Source organism: Cheilinus undulatus, linkage group 1, assembly GCF_018320785.1.
Source record: "Cheilinus undulatus linkage group 1, ASM1832078v1, whole genome shotgun sequence".
NCBI lineage: Eukaryota > Metazoa > Chordata > Actinopteri > Labriformes > Labridae > Cheilinus > Cheilinus undulatus.
This window is the reverse complement of record NC_054865.1, coordinates 22,175,702-22,192,188: the sequence shown is the minus strand read 5'-3', so window position 1 is coordinate 22,192,188 and position 16,487 is coordinate 22,175,702. Positions and strand designations below refer to the sequence as shown.

The following is a 16,487-nucleotide window of genomic DNA, read 5'->3' as shown; positions in this document are numbered from 1 at the left end:
GTGTAGGCTGACCATCAGCAGCACCTTGTCCCAGTTCTTGTTAATATTTGTAGCCCATTAATGGCATGGATGTGCTGATTGTTTGCTTTACAGCTTTTGGTGTGGTGCAGTGTGTGAGAATCACCGCAGCTCAACACTGTGAGCTTTCATTGAAGCTCAAATGTGACTTTGACTGTTGTTAGTAATGGTTGATGGCATTTAAGTAATTGATATTGTTAAAAACATGATTTGTGGTTTTGTGATACAGTACGGTACGATGCAGTACCATTTGATAAATCCTACTCTGGCCATAAATCCATCTCTTCGTTTCTTAGATACACCTAAAACATCAGTTATGATAACAATATGTCAAGAATTAGCTGTAATTACCATGTTTGACATTCAAATATCAGCTTAGCAGCTCAGATGATAATGAATGGATTGGACTGATTTTGGCAATATTAAGATTCAAGTGTCTTAGAATCACTTTAACATTTCTATTAACAATAAGATTGGATGATACTAGATATAGTAGCTGTAGACAGACAGATCTACAGCAGCTGGCTGTTGTTGTCCATGATAACACAGTTATGAATAAAACAATAAAAGTAAACAACCATTGAGGAGGAAATACGACATCATGACAGTTATTTTTATCTCTTGACTTAAACAACGTGTTTCAGATTTGGTATTTTCTGGATGTCAGTCATCTGCCAGCATTATCGTTTCAAACAAGTAGGTTTGTATGGTCGCTGCACTTGCTTTCTATTCACTTCTTGCTCTTGTCATGGAAATTTTATTGCAGGAGACATTAGGAAAGCATCATCTGAATGAGACAAAGCTGTTAAATTTCCCTTCTCTTCTGGTATCATCAACTCAGGGACCACTCTGATATCTTCTTTCTCTTCTATCTTTACTCTCTTATTTTTTTCTCCTCACAATCCATCTTTTCTGTATTTTCTTCTTTCTCATCATCTCCTCTCATTTTCTCCACCCTGTCTGTGCAGGGAAATGGCCCATTGTAAAAGAGCAGACCGTGTGCGTCTGAGACATTAGCTGCTGATTTAGTGGGACATTAGCTTGATGGATAGCTCGGCACAAAACTCCCAACAACAGTTGATTTGCATCCAGAGAAACTTTCCGTCTGCCACTGAGCAACACTCAGCACTCTCGTCTTTTATGATCTCCGTCTGAGAATGACTTCCCAGGACTGCTTTGCACAAGAACTCCATCCTCTACAGATCCATATTGAGCCATATCAGAGCAACTCGACTTAATTTTCCCAAGATTTTTTTGTGAATTATTTGCTATAAAGATGGATTTTTAAGCCTCTGAGCCTCATAGATTATAAATACTCTATGGAGCTTGCTCAAGTTTGAGTGGATGAGAAATAGAGCCTTTCTGAGAGAATAAAATAGCAGATAAAGTCTTTTTAATCTTTCCAGGATCACTGGTTTTTATGCTTTTTCAGCTAAGGATATTCAATGAATATTATGAGATTCAAGCTCAGTCAACAAGTTGTTATGCAATCATCAAATAAGTACATTAATTTTTTCCTTTTTGGAAAATGATGAGATAACATGACAAGGGAAAGCAACAAAAAAGAAATAAGGATAGCACGATAAAGAGACTGGTTTTTGTCCTAACTCAAATGCTGCATCCTTTGAAAAGTGCATTTTAAGTATGCTACAGCAATGCATTGATGGCTATACCATTTTAATAGTATTCCTACAAATGCAGCAGAAAAATGTGCCCTGAAAGATTTAGATTTCATTCCATTGAGTATCCCCTCTTCTTTTAACAACAGTCTGTAAACATCTGGGAAGTGAAGAGACCAGTTGCTGGAGTTTTGGGAGAGGAATGTTGTCCCATTCTTGTCTGATGTTGATTCTAGCTGCTCAACAGTCTTGTGTCATCTTTGCTGTATTTTTGCGTTTTGTGATCCCCAGGTGTTTTCGATGGTTAAAGCTCTGCACTGCAGGCAGGCCAGTTCAGCACCCAGACTCTTCCACTCGCTTTCCCTGAAAGAGATGTTGTCTGGATGGGAGCATATTGCTGTCAAACCTCTATATACTTTTCAGCACTGATAGTGTATTTCCAGATGTGTAAGATGCCCATGCCATAGGTACTAATGCAACCCCATACCATCAGAGATGCAGGCTTTTGAATTGTGCGCTGATAACAGACTGGATGACTCCACTCCTCTTTAGTCCATAGGATGCTGTATCTGTGATTTTCTTAAAGAATTTCCAATTTTGATATTCATCTGTCCATAGAACAGTTTCCCATTTTGCCTTAGTCCATCTTAAATGGCCTAGAGAGGATGATGGTGTTTCTGGATCTTGATCGCATATGGCTTCTTCTTTGCACAATGCAGCTTCAGCAGCACACTGTGTTGACAGACAATGATTTCTAGAAGTGTTCCTGAGCCCATGCAGTGATTTCCTGTACAAAATCATGCCTGTTTTTAATGCGGTGCCACCTGAGGGCTCAAAGATCACCAGCATCAGTTACTGACTTTTGGCCTTGTCCCTTGCACACAGAGATTTCTCCAGATTCTCTGAATCTTTTGATGGTATTTTGGGCTGTAGATGGTAAGATATTCAAAGTCAGACATCTATTTTATGTTGAGGAACATTTGTTCCTCAGTGTTTAAACTCAGTTTTTAGCAGATGGGCAAACCTCTGCCCATATTTACTTCTGAGAGACTCTGCTTCTCTGCAATGCTGCTTTTATATTAGGGCTAGGCGATATGGCCTAAAATTTATATCCCGATATATTTTTGCTATATCCCAATACACGATATATATCCCGGTAATTTGAAATGTCCTCTAAAATTGTATACAGTAAGGGTAAAAATCAATATAAAGTCAAATTTTATTTTGAAAAGGACTTCATTCAAACTTTTACTTACAAATCAAACATACATAAATCGGGAAATACTCCATCTTTTCTAGTGTATGGACAGTTCTGAAATGTTATCTTTGTTATGTTTACCATTGCTAATTATAAAATGATTATTTTCCTCATTAAGGGTGAAGCAAACCTACACATAACTCACCAATCCTGCATGTAGCCGATGGCCAAAACCCTGCAGTCTAGTTCACCATTCAGGCTCACAGCTGTGATTGTATTAGTCCGTTATCTATGCTGATGAACGCTGGAGCAGTTTTTGACAAGTTCATGACGTGAGAGTGTCTTTAGACCTCAGTCAACAAGCTCTCCTGTGTGATCATGGGGTAAAAGTTAAGACTCTGCGTTGTCGTTTTGAAATGTTAGGCTGAGGTAAGGCTCTGTAGTTGTGGAGACGTGGATCACATTTGTCCGTTGCTGGGCTGTCTTCTCTCTGACATGTATGACTCTGGCGGGGAGTTTTCAGCAAAATGTTCGGACCCAGGTAAATCGTGTATTCTGGGTTAAGTGTCTTTATGAGATTTTCAAATCCTGGCTTTTTAACAACACTGGGCTCATGTCTGTAGCAACGTGTTGCATTACTGCCGCCGTCACCTCAGAGTCATCTTGCGGCGTATTTTAACGATTACTGTGTTAGTTGAACTCCTCCTTTTTGAAGCTGAACCACTGCCAGATCCAGCGCTGTTTCTCATTCTCCATCTCTGAACATAGATAAGCCGCTAACTCGCCACGCTGCTCTCTTTACCTCCTTCCTCTCCCATGCATCCCTCTCCTCCGCTGATACAAAAATGCGCATGTGTGGAGGAGAGTTCTCTGGATGGGTGGGGGAGTGAGTGCTCCACTGTGAGAGATGCATTCAGGGACAATGGGAGAAGCGAAACCTCAGCGAGGAACGCACGCTGACAGCTGACAACTTCCAAATAATTTATAGTCGATGTTCGCGATATAGTCAATTTATACATCATGCTTGCCAATCGCCCTATTTTATATCCAGACCTGTTGCAAATTACAAAATGCTCCTCCAGCTGTTTTTCATTAGCACCACTTACTTTTCCTGCCTATTTTTGCCATGTCCCCATTTATTTTAGCTGTGTTGTTGCCATCAAATCCAAAATTAGTGACTACTTTTCGTGAAATGGTAAAATGTCTCACTTTCAACATCTGATGTGTTTTTAATGGGATTTTCAAATCATTGCTATCTGTTTTTATTTAAATTTCACACCGGGTCCCAACTTCTTTTAGAATTGGGCTTTGTCATGATGGGTGGAACTTCTGATGATATAACATAATTCAGAAAAATGGGTTTCTCCTGATGGCTAATGATGGTGGCTGACTAGCTGTGTTGTTGTGCAAACTGCATATACTCAAGTACGATACCCTGTTGGACAATAGCCAACAGCAAATGACATTGAAAAAAATACCCTTGTGTGATATGAGATGTTATGGCTCTGACTTGGCTCTATGTCTGCTTTAAAATATAAGGTTGGGTCCCACCTTTTTTAATCAAAACATGACCATTATTACTTGTAAATACTGATACTGAACAAATAAAGTTAGCTAAATATACCAGTGTACATTACCTGTGTTTATTTCTTCATTGCCCTCTCATCTTTCAATAGTAAGAGGCAGAGGAATACTCCCTTTTATTTTGATTATCCTGTTTCATTAGTAATAGATTATAATCACACATTTTAATCTCCCTTTAATAATCAGGATTGGTATTTTGCTATGCAAACACCAAAGCTCCTCATTCAGTGACATAAGGCACCAGAAGTCACATCCAGAATTCTCGCAAATTAGCATGGGTGCTAGGAATAAAGAGGATAGGACTTCACATTAGTCATATCAGCTAGTTACGTTGCAGCTGATGAGTTTGCAGGGTGACAAAGGCAGTAACAAAAGGTTCTTGGCAGGGACAGCTGCTGATACAAACAGGGAATCCTCTGAAGAGCTGAACGTCTCATTTCACATCAACCTGTGTGGTGTGGACTACCCTAGGGTAGACCCACCTCCTCACTGTGATAAATGTGTCTGTCCCTGTCTTGCTCAGAGTTGCTCTGAGATGTTCCTGAATTATTCCTGAGCTGAGACTCTTTGATAAATGAGCCATTTTTAGCTAATTTTTGAGCTCTAAGAGGATTCTCACAATGTTAGTGAATACAACCCAAAAGTTTTTAGGTTTTTACTTTCCAATTTCATCATCCTCAGTGGGTATATCTGGTTAGCCCCTCTCAAACAGATTTTACATCAATGGCAGCAATCGTGGCAATATCAACCATTTAAAAGTACATGTGTACTTCACAAATGAGAATGCACAACAAATAATAAAGAGAAGGTTAGGAGGAAGTAGAGCCTCTTTTGTATTTCCAAGCAATACTAGAAAATTTATCATCACTAGCTATCATCACTATCCAGTATCGCTGCTCAGTGCAAGTAGCTATAGCTGCTTTTACCTGTCTTAAGGCTACAGACAACTAGCCCCTGGCTACTGATGAAAAACAACAAACAGGAAATGCCATCTCCTTCTGTTGATGACCCCAAGATTGACTACATCTACGCTAAAATTTTGTCCCTGCCACTACTTTCTTCTCTCTTTCTTGCTATTCTGCCTTCCCTGAATATTCCTGTTTAGTTTGGCACATACAACAGTTCTTTGTGAAATCGAAGCCATTTCTTTTAGGTTTGTCTGTTTATTTAGACCTCACGCACAAAGGCACTGTAGAACTGTAAAAACAAAATAAAGTGTGTCGTCATTATACAGAGTCGGAATAGCATGTTCACTGTGAGCAAACTGTTTAATAATTATAAATAATAATACATTTTATTTTTAAAGCGCTTTTCAAAAACTCAAAGACACTGTACAAAAGTTAAAAGACATTACATACCCGAGAAATCAAAAGACCACGTAACAGCTAAACAGACAACCAGCAAGCAACAAGCAATCAAACAAGCAGATAATCAAGCAGCAAAAGACAAGACAACAGAATCAAACATTAAAAGCCGGTTTTAAAAGGTGAGTTTTGAGAAGGGATTTGAATCTGGATTAGTCTGAGAAACTATAGAAACACACGGGGAATAAACACAAGGAGGGGAAAATTCAAAAAAGAGCAGGAAACACACGGAACTGCCAAATAATTGTTATTTAAAAATAAACACAATAGAAACTCATATCATCCTCTTACCTAAAGGATCATATTGCACTGTATGCACACACCTGAATCTCACTTTTATCCTTCCCTTTCTAGTGCGAGTCATTATTTCAATATTCTATAGTGTCTGCATGTTTGAAGTCAGAAAGAGGAATATCTGAGAAGTTCTCCTTTCCTGCCTAATGCAGCCAGAATCAGTCTGGGTTTATTGGATTTTTAAACTCCTGTAGTCTGAGTGTGGTCTAAGAAAACTACATGATGGTATTACATAGATCCAACAGACACGGACACATAGATCTCTATCTATCCTTCATCTCTGTCTCCTCTCGTCTCTTCTTCCATCACTCTCTTCCTCTCACTCTCTCTTCGCTCGGTAACAAACGACAGAGCAGAATGGATGTCCCCTTCGTTTGCGGTGGTATAATGTTCAGATGAAAAATGAAGTGATCCCTTCAGACAGATTAGTCATCAGCAAGGAGATCTCAGCAGGAGAGGAGGACGTAGGTTTGTGTGTGTTAGATACAGATAAATTGTCTTCCTGGAGGCTGTCTGTTTCAGTTTGTGATATATCAGCTTACATTTTTGGAGGGATAATCTGTTCGTATCTGTTTGGTTTGTTTTAGTGTCTAATACTAAGCTGAAATGGCCAAATAAAATCATTTTAATTTAACATGATTTGTCTATTTTGAACAATCAGTCTGCCAATGTCATGCACATCGGCTGAAGAATGACATCTTTTTTTTCCCCAAAATGATGCTTCACAGAGATTTTACTGTAACTAAAAAGGGGTATTTGGGACACAGATTGCTTAGTGTTTAGTTTGCACTCCATGGATGGAGTCCTTTCTCTTTTTTCTGGATATTAAAAAAGGAAGACAGTCTCATGTTGTATTAATCATAATTGCAAACTGACACTGATATAGAGGCATCACTCTGCTCTGCTGGAGATACGCACCAGGCCTATTTTAAGTGCCAGCCACTGCCAGACTGCGTCATTGTTGGTAGGTCAGATTGATCTAAATAGCCATTGCATGTGCAAAACATCTGGCCAACTTCAAAATACAACAAAATGCACAGACTGATGCACACTCCCGATAAAAAGCAACACATTATGAATACTACATCTTATCCTGTGGCACAAGCAATAGCTCATTGGGGGGTCAGTCGTTCACAGACCTTCAAGGAGCTATTGATGAGGAAGATAACTTTTGATGTAGAAAACCAAAAAGTTTTTCATGAAACCACACATGCTTTGTAGCAAACATACATCTTTTAACTCCATAATGTACTCACCCATGCCAGAAGAAATAAAATCATGGAATCATGTGGAAATTAATGGTAAATCAATCCCAGGAAGACAAAATAATCTGCTGTTGAGATACTATTCTCGTGTGAACTGTTTATTCTCCTGTGGTCTCTGCCTTCTTGTCTGAAGCAGCTCAGGGCTGCGTGGTGTTGTGCAGCGGTCTAGACATGCTAACAGTGTGCGGGGTTATTCGCCTTTGGTCGGAGCAAAGCAGTTGCAAATCGGAGCGCAGCACAGCTGGTGACAGAGAGACAGCGAGAGAAACAGTGAGAGAATTCTAGGTAATCTTAGCTGAAGTTCCAAATGCTTTATTGGCATTAATGGTAAGCAAAATTAAACAAAACAAGCAGCAAAAATGTTTAGAAAATATGTGAAAATCATCTTGTAACTTAATATTTACATGCACAGTCATGTGCATAAGTTTTTCGGCATGTAGAGTGCTAAGGATTCATCACAGGGCACTATGTGCCACAACCTGGAGAGAGGGTGGGCTTTAGCAAGAGTGAAGCTCAACACATATCGACCCACCGGTCTATCTCTTGCCAGCTGATGTCAAGTTCAACAGCATTTCTTTTGTCTGGGCCTTTTAAGCCCTGGTGATATGCCTGGAATCCACCAGGGATCCATCCATTTTTTTGAGCCCCTGGAACATCCACAGCACAACCAGGGGCTCTTGGCAAAACCACTACCTGCCTGGATGATAGGCCGTGCTTACTCGCAACATCCACCCTCTACGCCACCCCAAAGCTGTCAACTTTGTTATTTCTTCAAGAGAGAATCCCACCATCCCCCTAGTAATATGAAGAGACATCCAGAGCACAACCTGGGTTGTGTCAATCCTCCCTTGTGCCTGCACAATACTGTATTATTAAACATAATGTAATGTAATATTATCCAAACTTTGTCCACTTTAAAGGTGAAGTGATCAGTTTTGAAGTCCATCTCTAAATATTTGAGATGGTTTGAATTAAGGATAAATCCTCCTGTGAGGGAATAATTACTCTCCACCAGAAAAACACTAATATGTTTCAGTATTGAACCTATGCACTCATGCACATATTTGCACCTTGACAGACTTAAAAGCTTTGCAGAAATGATCATACACTCTATCTGTGTTTCCTTTACAGTTTTTCACAAAATGGAAGCAATATTTCTAAAATTTCAAATAAGTACAATTGCACTTTGAATGTGTTTCCATTGAAGGGAGTTTTGGGCATGAGCCTCATAATTCTTGTAAAATCTCATCTCACGAGACTCCACTGCAAGAAAATTGGACGCTCAAAGCCTGTTGTGTGTTGGGACGGTTATGATTGCATCTACAGTGGTTGCCTCGACAATTCTGAACAAAAGACGAAGGCAACGGATGATAGTTCAGAGGCAAAGTCCATATGTATGGCAAAAGCCATGTATGAGGGTATACGTATGATGTTAAGAAGAGTCTCATCTCTTCTTCTGTCCACACATACCCCGCCATGTTGTCTCAGAGTGAACTGGTAATGTGACACTGTATGTTAGGCCCTGTGACATGTAAATGCGAATAAAAGTGTTTCTATTGCACTTTTGTGATACATTTCTAAAAACATCTGAAAAACCTCCTCATGGGAGCTTTTTTAGCGATATTTGAGAGTTTTTTTTTAAATTCAGGTGTTTCCATTACCAGTTTTTTATTGCACTATTTAGATTTTGCGCATTTCAAAGGGTAATGGAAACGCAGCTCCTGACAGTAATTTTAGCACAAAACTTATGTAATATTTGTTTAGTCATATGTCACACAACCAGCCAATCTGCATTTCTAGTTTTTTTCTTAGGCAACATCCTCAAAAGCATAAAGTTACGTTAGAGTTTCTGTCTGAGGCTGCAACATGCAACACGGGAGGAAGTTTCCTCATATTATTACTTTATCACCACTCTGGTAAGATAGGTAGATGTCATATCATGACATTGAAGAGGAAAATTCTGCTCGCTGCTCTTGCTATTATAACTCCCTGACCCTATATTTTATATTTTATGTCTTGAAAGAAGATGTTTTCTTTATATTAGATTTATTAGGTGAATGTGGCTAAAAATTTTTACTTACATTTTTGGTAAAAAAATATTGCACTTTTTAGCTCTTTGTTTGCAGTGTATTGTCATGTGCCTTTCATCTTCAAAAGGAAAAAACTAGCTTTATTCTGTCTGAAATTATTTAATCTTTCAATAAAAACCAAAATGCCTGTTCTGTTGTCTATGGTCATGCTGGTCTTGCTTTTTTCATCCTTAAGAGCTGACCAGACAAACATCACTTCTGTTCCTTCTGCACTGTAATGCATGTTGGCATACATATATTACTTGGTTGGTGACCATCAAGTGGTGACTGCTTTTTCACATTGCATTTTGGGATTGAATGAGTCTACTATGTTGTTATAATAATTTGGCCTCATAATGTGGAAAGCACTACATGAAAGTGGATGGTTGTTGATGTTTGGTGCCATCACAGTCTCTTTTTTTTTTTTGCAGTGTAGTCAAAATGTAAATGCCATGGTTCACGCTTTAGCTTCACTTAAACAGGCATTAATCTGTTGCTCTCTTTAAGAGGATACTGACTGTGTAGCCAGAGAGTTTATTACATTAACTTTAACTCACTTTCGTCAAAAAGGAAAAGGTCTGCCAAATTCGCTGTGCCTGACCTTAAACTGAATTGAATTTAACATGATTTAATTTGATCTAATTTAATTTATTTGAGACAGAATATGCATACGAGGAACTCTGAGAAGAAGATAAGGCAAACTTAGCACAGCCTGAGGATGGTCACAGGTCAGACAGTGGCAGCAGAAGAGAGAAATGGAGCTGTAACCCTGCTTGAGGAGACAGATAAGTGTTCTATTTTCACATGAAACAGAAGTAGGGGAACTACACACTAGTGGTCCATTACTGTATGACACTGGTGTGACTCTGGGGCTGCCGGTAGACTCCACTAAACAGAATGAAATGACTCCATTGGATCAAAAATGCATCAAGAAGAGAGTTATGCAGGTGTGATGGGAGTAAGGCTGCTGGAAAAAGTGTTTTAGCTCTGTGTAGGAGTGAAAACAGACAAACTGAGGTCATGCAAAATGTGTGTGGAGGCGTAAAGGTGTTCTTGCTCTGACAAACAGCATTCACAATACAGCATAATAAATAAATGTGCACATTGCAGTCTTTTAGACTCATTTAGGATTGTTTGTCTATAGGCAGTGCGCATTAAGTTGCATTTGAAGTAACTTTATGGCTTCTCATTTTGTAAAAGGCTGATGGAAAAGAGCCAGTCTGCTTGTTGTGTTCCAGCTGCTTGATCCGCTGATGTTTCAGATAATGTAGGTGTGAGAGATAACACCAGCAGTATCAGTTTTGCAAGAATTACAGTGTTCTTATTTTCTTCTCTTTGTCTTTGTGTCTCTATCCAGTCAAAACAACCATTCTGAACTACCAGAGTCCCACCACTGGCCTTTTTCCGGTAAAAACATGCTCCACCTGCAAGGAGGCCAAGGTCCGGGACTCGTTGTACTGTGCTGCGGCTGCCTGGGCTCTATCCATGGCATACAGGTTAGTTAACATACATGTTCTCTCTTGAATAATAAAGCTGGATAAGGGCTTAGACTCCTTGCTCTCCATCTGTCTGTGGAACATGACCCAATGGGTGATGCGCATTTTCTCATACAGATGTTTTTTTTCCAACACACTGTAGTCCATCAGAAGCTCAGCACCAGTATGTGCTAAGAATACCTGTGGGTGCTGAAGCTGCACAAAGCAACTTTTCACTTCAATAGCTTTGTAAATGTGGAGGTGGTACTGTGGAAAAGTGCAGTCATTCACACTCTTGAAAGGTTAGCACAGCAAAGTGACCATTCCCTTAGCAACAACCTTTGTTCTTGTTGCTTACTTGCAAAGCTGTCCATTTTCTCTTGGCACATGTGCTGTTTACTGTGAAATCTTTAATAACTTCTGATATTTTGAGTCCTTTACACCACACAGGGGCAGGCAAACAGCTATAGCTCACCCTGTTTTGCTTTCTGAACTGTCAGCTGCTGCCGGATGATTTTATCAGGGATAGGCAGAAAGTCAGTATATTCCTAAACAAACTATTGCTCTCAGAAAGTGGAGGCCAAAGTTAAATGCCAACTGGAATAGCTATAAAACTTCAGATTGAGTGACCATAACTCTATATCATAACGATTTTGTGTAGATATGCTTGAGAGAAAATGTAAAAAAGAACACAACAGAGGTTTATTAAGGGCTGAAATGTTACTTTAAATTAAACTTGAAACACACAAATCAATATACATTTTAATTATGTCCTTTACATTGCAAATAACAGTCATTCATTCCAATAGTTATTTACAATGTTACAATGTTCCAGTGTCATTTTGCAAAGCAAAGTGGCATACATCTGAGAGTAAGTACAACACATGCAAAGATCTAGACAGACGGAAACATCAGTGAGTGCCACTAAGTGCTTCACGTCCAGTCAGACACAGGTGCTGCCATGCAGTGTCAGAGGCAGTGCACATAGTGTATTGAAGCAGGTGGTGATTGTCTTCACCAATGTTTAGTTTTGTTATATACAAGATAACCTGAGTAAATACAAAAGCCTGTTTTTAAATAGTCATTTTATCTATAAAGGGAAAAAACATCCAAACCTTCTTGGCCTTATGTGAAAAGTAATTGCCCCCTAAACCTGATAACTGGTTGTACCACCCTTGGCTGCAACAACTGCAAGCTAGTGTTTGCAATAACTTGCAATGAATCTTCACATCAATGGAGGAATTTTGGCCCTTTCTTCTTTGCAGAATTATTTAAATTCAGCTACATTGGAGGGTTTTCCAGCATGAGCAGCCCGTATAAGGTCATGCCACAGCATCTCAATCTGATATCAGCCTGGACTTTGACTAGGCCACACCAAAACTTTAATATTTTTTTAAGCCAGAGTCAGAGTTTGACTTGCTGGTGTGTTTTGGATCATTGTCCTGCTGCATAGTGCAAGCAGACTTGAGATTAAGATCACAAACTGATGGCTGGACATTCTCCTTCAGGATTTTCTCGTACAGCAGAATCGTCCAGGTCTTGAAGCAGCAAAGCAGCCCCAGATCATCACACTGCCACCACCATGTTTGATTGTTGGTATGATGTTCTTGCTATGAACTGATGTTTTAGTATTATGCTAGATGTAACAAAACACTCAACTTCCAAAAACTTCTACTTTTGCCTCTCCAGTCCACTGAATAAGTCTTTGGGATCATCGGGATGTTTTTTGGTAAATGTGAGATAAGCCTTTGTCTTCTTTCTCTTCAGCAGTGGTTTTGACCTTGAAACTCTCCCATGGATGCCATTTTTGCTCAGTCTCTTTCTTATTGTTGAAACATGAACACTGACCTTCACTAAGTCAAGAGAGGTCTGCAAGTCTTTAGATGTTGTTCTGGGTTCTTTTGTGACCTCCTGGATGAGTTATCGATGAACTCTTGGAATAACTTTGATAGGCTGGCCACTCATGGGAAGGTTCTCCAATATTCCAAGTTTTCTCCATTTGTGGATAATGGCTCTCGCCGTGGTTCGCTGGAGTCCCAAAGCCTTGGAAATGGCTTTGTAACCTTTGCCTGACTGATAGATGTGAATGACTTTGTTCCTTATCTGTTTTTGAATTTCTTTAGAGTATGTGTGGCTTTTTGAGCTCTTATAGCTTACTTCACTTTGCCAGACAGGTTGTATTTATTTAAGAGATTTCTTGATTCAGCAGGTCTGGCAGCAACCATCCTGGGTGTGACTAGTGAAATTGAGCTCAGAGTCCCAAAAATGTGGTTAATTTAACAAGGGTGGGCAATAACTTTTTCACATAGTGCCAGGTAGGTTTGGATGGCTTTTTTTTCCTTACGGTATTTTAGGTTATCTTTGCCTAATATTAGAATTTAAATAATGATCTGATACATTTAAATGTGACATATATGCAGACAAAGTACAGGATCGGGGGGGGGGGGGGGACTTTTTTACAGCATCAAAATACCAAGTGCTGAGTTGTTCACTCACAACCTCAGAAGCCATCTGACATATCATCTATCATCTTCTGATCTGAATCCATATACTATTATCTACACAATTACCCTGGGGTCACTGGAGGCTGGAGTCGATCCCAACTGGAGTCGATCCCAGCTGTCAATGTGCGAGAGGAGGGATTCTCTCTGATGTTGATCTGAGACTGGTCACCAATCACAGGACTGACACACAGAGAAAAGCCAACAATTTTGAGCCACCAGTTAACTTAGCAAATGTGTCTTTGGGCTGTGGGAGGAAGCCTGAGGACCCCAAGAGAACCCATCCATGCATGGGGAGAACATGCAAACACTACACAGAAAGCTGTCCAACGGGGATTTGAATGAAGAACATCCTTGATGTGAGGCAACAGTGCTAACCACTTCTCACCATGCAGCCTGCCTCCAGGAGTGGACATACATTTCTAATTGATTCTGGTAAAGCAAGAGATTAGTGTTGAATGACTTTCAGGGAAGACTTCCTTTTCTATGTGGTATTCTTTGTTCATGACACAGAGTGGCTGTGTTCACATTCACTTATATTTGCTTCAGATGTATAGCCCAAAAAAGAAACACATTTCAATGCCATTTACTCACTGTTAAGGGGCATACACTTTGCTGCAGATTGTTCCAACCTAAAAGCCTTCTTTTCCAGCTCAGCTAAGACTTTGGAAACAACAAATTGCATTAAAAAAATAACAAACAGCAATCCAACCAACAAACGGAGGTTGTGCATGATTAGACGAGAGGAGAGGTAGTCTGGAATTTTGCCAAGAATGATTTTATAAATGAAGTTGTACCGATGTCCAGCCAACTTTAGAATATAAAGTAAAGTGAGCTCTATGATACACAGTGTCCAACTTATGAAAACCTGAGCAGAGGCATTCCTGTACAAAACATCACCATAGTCAAGAAAAGGTAAAAACAAGACTAGGTAAAAACCTAGTATATGGCTGACTGCAACTATCTGGGATGCCAGTTGAAATGCCTGACTGGCAGAGTGATTTTGTCATTATTGTTATTTTTTGTTAGCCAAATTTATTGTGGCTTCTTAAATTTACATAGCTACATGGTATCCTTTCTCTCTGTCTCTCCTCTTTATAAAGCTCTTCTCTGTGTACATATGAAACTCTACAGAGACAAGTGTCAGACTTCAATGATAGAGACAATGTCACCGGAGATTAAATATTTTTGTGAGATGTAAGTCTTTACTGGTAGTAAGTTTATAGTAACAATAAAACACCAACTGTTTATTCTAAAATAAAAGAAAAACTGCAACAGGTTTCTTGAACATTTCTAATTCTCCTCAGACAGGTGTGTAAGGGTCTTTATATGTGTAAAATTAAGTTGAATCCACCCAACCCCGACATATTCACTTAACATTAGTCATATAAAATTACCCTAAAATAACTAGAACAATATAATACTGCAATAATGAAAAATAAAAAGTTTTGTTGCAAAGATGCAATTCTTGGTTATAATTAAGTCTTTATCATCTATCAAGGATAACATACCAAAAACTACCACAGTCCTGTGTCTTTGAAAGAAAGTCTAAAAAAAGATTAATGCTTTTAATGATCATATTCCTTGTTTAAATTAAAAAAATTTTTTTTTTTCATCTGTTTTTCATTTAGAAATAATGGTCATCACTTGGGGTACCTTATTCACATCATAACATTATTCCTACTTTATTAGCTATCTGCTTGCTCTTGCCCCCCTCATCCCCCCTCACACACCCCTGCATCTCTCCCCTTCCCTCACAGACAGCAGCTTATACATTTAGCTACTTTCTCTTCCTCACTGTCTCTGCTGCAATGTTTGCAGCAATAGCCTTTCTTTTACTGAAACACCATAAATCATACTCTTCATTATTTGTTTTCACCCGCGACCTGATTTCAAAACAGCTGATTTGCGGGAGGAGGTTCGACACAACATTTAATTCCTGATCAGACCCAGTGCGGCAACTTTACGGAGTTTAATCATAAATACACACACTAAATAATGGTAGAAAGTGATGTTTGGCAAGAGAGGATGCAGAACAGGAGGTGAAATTACCAGACAGACGTGATGAGAGTATCGAGTGAGCAGACCCTACGCACACATTATTGATCACGGATGGCACTGATCTCCAAAAAAAGATAGCTTGAGGGTTAATTTACTAAATCGTGATAACCAGGTACAGGTACAGTAAGCAGTTATTTTCAGTCAGACAGCTTTCAGTGTTGCTCTTTGCGCTTGTTTGGATGAGACATGATGTGTGGTTGAGACAGAAGCGACGCTGCAGCTCAGTCCCAGCTAAGTTAGCTGGGACACAACAACTAACCCTTTCCCCCTGACGATCTCATAAACATGCGGAGGGGGGTCAGAGGAGCGACAGCAGGTTTTCTGATGCAGAAAGCTTTCTGTGTTGTAGTATTGGTTGCTGTGCTTACTTGTTTTAATAAAGAAATGTCGAGTTTTGACTAAATGCTGCTGTGACTTACAGTTAATTGCGACACAAGCAGCCGTAATGGACACAAGCATTCACAAGTAGGCTTTTCCATCTCACCTATCAGTTAGCCAAAGCAGCTCGGCAGAGGAGTAAAAACATCTTTGCCAACATGAAAAGCTTATAGGGTTGTTTTATCCTTTGTCATACAGAAATGTGGAACAGTTCTGGTGAAACAGATGCTAAAGCTATATCTGAGTATTTGGAGCAGAAGCAGCCATTGAAAAACTTTCAGCACAAGTAAACCCCGCTCATAGAGCAACTCTGGGTGAATGAGCCGTACATTATGTGAACTACAGCCTAGTTAACACAGTGGAGGCAGCCATCACTGCCAGCATTCAGTACAAGAAAACACAACTGATGGCTCAAACAAAAGCGTCACTCACTCAGCGACAGACGGACAGAGAAGCTCACTCAGACACAGATATTACCATCTGTAGGGCTGCCCTCAGCGGTCAGCCAAAAGTAGACTCAACCAGTCTCTTTTTGACCATAAAAGAGAAACAGGACCTGTTTCTGTTGTAAAAACCAAGTACCTTCTGCTTTTGTAGCAACATACTGAATGTGCCCCTGAAGTTTTCATCAAATAAAAACCCTAAATGTTTAAAGGAGACA

At 39.5% G+C, this 16,487-nt stretch overlaps 1 protein-coding gene across 3 annotated transcripts in view; it reads left to right on the top strand.

Moving 5' to 3' along the window:
* phkb (phosphorylase kinase, beta) overlaps positions 1-16,487 on the top strand; it is a 214,708-nt gene that overhangs the window by 31,139 nt on the left and 167,082 nt on the right. For all 3 annotated transcript variants that reach the window (XM_041794257.1, XM_041794242.1, XM_041794249.1), the window contains one exon: positions 10,769-10,907. In XM_041794257.1, the coding sequence (XP_041650191.1) occupies positions 10,769-10,907 (139 nt within the window). The remainder of the gene's footprint in view (positions 1-10,768; positions 10,908-16,487) is intronic.